Here is a 6,000-nt window from a genome sequence, read left to right on the forward strand (position 1 = left end):
AGACCATCCAAGAACTGTGGAGCAACTAACTACAGGTGGTATGACATATACATAACAATACCAGAAGAAGAGAGAAAGGAACAGGAAAATATTTGAAAAAATAATGATTTAGAATTTCCCCCAAATTAATTTCAAACACTAAATCATAGATCCAGGAAGCTCAGAGAACACCAAACCGGATAAATACAAAACAATAAAATAAAAACCTACTCCTACAATTTAAAGCTACAAAATATCAAAGACAAAAAAACCTGAAAGAGGGACTTCTCTGATGGTCCAGTGTCTCCCCTATGCTCCCAATGCAGGGAGCCCGGGTGTGATCCCTGGTCGGGGAGCTAGATCCCACATGCCACAGCTAAGAGTATGCATGCTTCTACTCCTGGAGAAGGGAATGTCTACCCACTCCAATATTCTTGCCTGGAGAATTCCAGGGAGGCCTTGGGGTTGTAAAGAGTCAGACATGACTGAGCGACTAACACTTTCTCTTTTTCATGATTCAACTAAAGATTCCACATGCCGCAATGAAGATTAAAGATCCCATGTGCCACAACTAAGACCCAGCAAAATAAATAAATAAAAATAAATATTTTTTTAAAAGCCTGAAAGAAGTCAAAGGAAAAAGGCACTTTACCTATTGAGGAGCAAAGATAAGCCTGACATCCAGGTTCTCCTCAGCAAAGAGAATGAAATATTTCAAGTAGTGAGAGAAAAAACTTACCAACCTAGAAATTGGTATTCTGCAAAATTACCCTTCAAAAATGAAGGAGAAATAAAGACTTCCCAAACAAAAATTGAAGAAACTTGTTACCAGTAGATCTACCTTGCAAGAAAGGTTAAACGTTCTTCTAAGACAAGGAAAATGATATTGGTCAGAAACTCAGATCTGTATTAAGAAAGGAAGAGTGTGTGTGTGTGTGTGTGTGTGTGTGTGTGTGTGTGTGTGTGTGCGCGTGCGCGCACACACACACACATGCACGCTCATCTTCGTATGATCGCCTCTATGTTTTTCCCAGCAAAAAGCTCACATATCTCCTGGCTTCTCCCTTACCTCTTTGGAGCAGTCCTTCAGAGCTTTCTGAGAGATCGTCTCCCATGCTATAGTCCTCAGGAAGCTCCAGGAATAAAACTGAACTGGTAACTCTTACGTTGTGCATTTTTTTCCTAAGTTGACAGTGCTGAGTTGTGGGGGCCTGGGAGGAGGGATTCGAGGCTCAGCTGCCAGGCAGTGCCCGCACAAATACAGGAACTATGGATGGGGAGGACCAGGTTGGGGTGAGGCAAATTCAGCCCGAGGTTCAGGGTTGAGGGGAGGCGGGCATGTAGGGTAGGGGGGCGGTTTCGGGGTTGTGGAAAACACGCTGGTGTGGAGCTGTGAGGAATGAGAGGGCCTTCCCCCTCCAGGTAGCTGGGAGAAGTGGGACAGAAACGGGCCTCCAGGAGACTAGCTAAGAGGCTCCAGGTCCGGGCTAGGCCGCCAGGGGGCACAGGCAAACAGCCAGGCTGCGGACAGGAAGCAGGGCCGGCAGGCGCGGGGCGGGTCAGGCGGCGGGGCCTGGAGCCCAGGGAGCCAGCAGCCGTGGCAGAGTGCGGTCGGGAGAGGACCAGATCTGTGCTTTTCTCAACGCTCCGCAGCCAAAGCCCGCACTTTAACGCAGTGCCCACCCCCGCCACAACCAGCTCCCTTCTCTGCAGCTGCCTCCGCCTCTAGACAAAACTCTCCTTCTTTTTCTCATAACAAAAATAGAACTTTGTTATCGGAAAACATCTACCCCCTTCTGGACCTTTCTGGGCAGAGTTCTTTGGGGGTTTACGGGGATGGAGACGGAAACGGCAACCCACTCCAGTATTCTTGCCTGGAGAATCCCATGGACAGAGGAGCCTGGCCGGCTACAGTTCACAGGGTCGCGAAGAGTTGAGTTTTAGGCCAGCTTTTTCACTCTTTTCTTTCACCTTCATTAAGAGGCTATATGTAGCATCCCACGAATACATTCTACAAGTTTTCCTGCCTGCCTCTCTGGCCGGGACTTGGTCACGGTTCTGCAGGGCACTGGGGATCCAGGAGCAAAGACCTCAGCCCAGGAGTGTGTGATGGGCTCCTGCTCTAAGGAATCAGGGTGGGAGATGGGTGAGGCCACCGCACAGGCGGTACCTGATGTCAGGTCACTGCCAGAGCCAGCTGATCAGGGCTCTAGATGGAGCTCAGGGACAGACCACCCCCACGGCGCCCCCATCCTCCAGGAGCTTCAAGGAGGACAGGGGCATTTGGACTGGCTTGGAGGTCAGCAAATCAGAGGGAAGAGGAGAACAGAGAAATGAGCTCGAGCCAAAATGGCTTGGAAAATTATGGTCAGATCTTCCAACTTCATCTTAAATGAGCCAAGGAGAGGTTTAGAGTCAATTATTTTTAAAATTTGTGCTACATCTGTGTGTGAGTGTGCATTATTTAAAGGCCAGAGTGAAGCATTAGCACTGAGAATGTTCTCTAGCAAACCATCTCAGGAGAGTTGGATGAAATCGTCTGAAACATTCTTGTATCCTGCACCTTCATTTCAAAAGATGATTTGTAACATTTTCACTGAGCTACACAACCACAGTAACTTTGCTGTATAAACACCTCCAAAGTGTTCTGTTTTCAGTCACTGCTCCATTCTATTTTTCCTGAACTGCTTTCTCTTACTCCAGTTCTTAATTAGGACTTTTTTTGTTGCTGTTTGCCAGAGTACTCCCTTGAGTAACTATTTCTTCAAAGAGATGCATCCTTTCTGAGTTTTTGCAACTCTAAAAAAAAAATGTCTTTTTGTTGGCTTTATCAAAGACAGCAGTTTGGCCAGGCAGAGAATATTAATACCTAGGTCACAAAGTTTCCTCCCAGAGCTTTATATAACTTCTCAACTTCTGTTAACTTAATGGATCATAAAATCCTGCAGCCAAAAAAAAAATTTAATCCACCTGAATATGCAGGCACCCAAGACTAGTTAAATCCATCAGGGGGCAACCAGTCAATGGAATACTCTCCAAAAAAAGAACAAGGGGATCCATGTATATGTATGCCTGAGTCCTTCACTGTTCACCTGAATCTATCACAACATTGTTAATCAGCTATCAGTTCAGTTCAGTCATTCAGTCATGCCCGACTCTTTGTGACCCCGTGGAATGCAGCACCCCAGGCTTCCCTGTCCATCACCAACTCCCAGAGTTTACTCAAATTCATGTCCATCAAGTCGGTGATGCCATCCACCATCTTACCCTCTGTCATCCCCTTCTCTTCCCATCCTCATTCTTTCCCAGCATCAGGGTCTTTTCAAATGAATCAGTTCTTCGCATCAGGTGGCCAAAGTATTGGAGTTTCAGCTTCAACATCAGTTCTTCCAATGAATATTCAGGACTGATTTCCTTTAGGATAGACTGGTTGGATCTCCTTGCAGTCCAAGGGACTCCCAAGAATCTTCTCCAACACCACAGTTCAAAAGCATCAATTCTTTGGCACTCTATAGTGCAACTCTCTAATCTGCTATACCCCAATACAAAATAAAAGGTTAAAAAAAAAAGAACAAGGAAGCTGTTTATTAATATGGAAAGAAAAATTGTTAAACCAATTGCAGAAGAGGTCTAAGGTACCCTTCCATTTATGTTAAAACAAAAAAGGAAAGGATCAGAATACACTTGGGGGCATGTGCATAAAATACTTCTTTAAGGATATAGAAGGAACTAGAAACTTTTGTTGTCTCTGTAGAGGGAAAGGGGGTAGTTGGGGAGGCAGGGGTGCTACAGAGACTGTTAACTGAAAAAAAAATCGAACAAAACACTTTTTATATCTATTGAATTTGATCTTGGGGATATTCTATGGACAACAGAAGTAAAACACAACTCCTACGACCTTCTCTAATTTTACTTAAAAATCAGAATAACTATCACAAATAAGTTAAACAAAGCACTGGTAGAGCCTGTGCTTTCTCTTCAAGCAGACTTCCCCATGGAGATCCCAATGCACCCCTGCAGGGGGTGCTGACGAAGGCAGTCAGCCATTCAACAGATCCAACTGTGGACTTGGCTCCGAGTTCCTCTGACATTGCAGAAACCTCCATCTCAGTTTGACCCCAGGCTTTTCCATCTGTCTGGGGAGAGCCTTGCTCCTTCATGCAGTTCAGGCATTGGCCACCTGTAGATTATGTGCCCTCCAATCTTGCATTGAACTTGACCATCTCTTGCCACATGAACACTCCATTCTTTCTTCACCCCAGAGCCGTATCCTTGTCTCCTTCTCTATTTCCCCTACCCCACCCCCAACACCTCTTATATATGTAGGGTTGACCAGAAAGTTCAGCTTTTTCTGTAACTTCTTATGGAAAAACCCAAACAAGCTTTCTGGCCAACCCAGTGTATTGATTTTTCTGCACCTCCCCTGCATTCTGCCTTACTTTTCTCTCGTACTTATTGTTCCTTTATACTTTTTCTCAGAGAATCCCATGTGCTGGTTTTCTAATTTTCTGTTTCAGTTCTCTGATCTGATTTTTAAAACCCCCGTGGAGGATTTTGGCTTTGAAAATCCTCTTTTTCATCCCCAAGAATTCTCCCTGTTCTGTTCACAGATTATTTCCTCTTCCCAGCCAACAGCCTTCTTTTCTAGCAATGCACTGTCTCTCAACTAGCACTTAGAATACACAGTAGAGTTGTTGGGTTTTTATTCCTGTATTTTATTGTTATTTGCTCTTGCTTCTAGTGCTGTTTCATGGGTGACAGGCTCTTTCAATCCTCCCAGGGCATGCACTTGGGAGTGTCACCATGGGGACATTTGAGGGGCTCAGACAGAGTCCCGCAGGGTCTGGGTTGAGTCGGGTCCTCCTTCCCAGGAAGGTTTCCTGAGCTGCCCCGCCTCTCCTCCAGTTGCCCCGCTGCAAGCACTTGGTCCTCTAGGTCCCCTTCCTGCTCTTGAGCTCTCAGCCACTATTGGGAGCAAGCCACGGCCCCTCCCCTTGGGGGCGGTTCTTACCTTGGAGAGGGGCTCCTGGTCACCCCATAACACCTTCTGGGTCATCCAGGGCATCCAAAGAGTATCGGGTGGTGGCGATTCATCACCTACAGCCAGGGGGTTAAGCGAGGGAAGCAGCCGGCTGCGCCGCGCCTGCAAGAGCGATAGCCTGAAGCGGCCACAGGCCCTGACCACATCTACCCAGGGCAGGTTGCTGGGCCGGCGATGCGTAGCGTCGTGGATGTGGAGCAAGGAGAGCGGCAAGTTACTTTTCTGGGGTGTCTCCTTCCCATCCTCGCTGGATTTTTTTGAGGAGCCAGGGGTACTCGGGGACTGGGAAGCCATCTCGGAGCCCGGCCTGGCCTCGAACGGTAGCGCCACGCGCCCCCGCCCCCACCTTGGGACCCACGCGCCCTCCCTGAGCCCGGCAATCTCACTGCCTCCTCTTATCCCGCAGCATGGGTTACTCCCAGGAAAACAGGCTTCGAGTTTCTGGGCGCAAGAGGAATGAGGCTAAATGTGGGAAACTGTTTGTAGGGGCTCCTGGCCAACGCACCTCATGTTCCACAACAGAGAAATGACCCATAAGGTATAGAATGTACCCTGGATTAATAAAACGCAGCTGGTAGGGGTGGGTACACACAACATATAAGGGCATGAAGGAAGTATGTCATAATGCTAGTGAAAAACCAAAGAACAAAATGTCACCACTCGTCCTGGAGCAGACTCAGTGCTAGAAAATGACTGTGAAATTAGAACAAAAGAGCAAGGGCTGTCATCTCTGGGGTGTAGAAGTGCCTTTCTTCTTTCATTTTTCACAGTTTTGATCGTTCTATGATGTTACTTTGATAATGGAAAAAAAATTTTTTACTTTTTCATTTTTTAAAAAATATTTACTTTGCTAGTTTTGGCTGCATCAGGTCTTAGTTGCCCCACAGTATATGGGATCTTAGTTCCCTGACCAGGGATCAAACCCATGTCCCCTGCATTGGAAGGCAGGTTCTCAACCACTGGACCAGGAGAGAAGTACC

General features: G+C 46.9%; 1 protein-coding gene across 1 annotated transcript in view; it reads right to left on the bottom strand.

The window, feature by feature from the left end:
- Positions 1-5,314, bottom strand: part of WDR88 (WD repeat domain 88) — a 49,777-nt gene extending 44,463 nt beyond the window's left edge. Inside the window, exon 1 of the mRNA XM_040254114.1 lies at positions 4,991-5,314. Coding sequence (XP_040110048.1) covers positions 4,991-5,314 — 324 coding nt within the window. The remainder of the gene's footprint in view (positions 1-4,990) is intronic.
- Positions 5,315-6,000: the final 686 nt, after the last annotated feature.

The sequence above is a fragment of the Oryx dammah genome, unplaced genomic scaffold (genome assembly GCF_014754425.2).
Source record: "Oryx dammah isolate SB20612 unplaced genomic scaffold, SCBI_Odam_1.1 HiC_scaffold_13, whole genome shotgun sequence".
NCBI lineage: Eukaryota > Metazoa > Chordata > Mammalia > Artiodactyla > Bovidae > Oryx > Oryx dammah.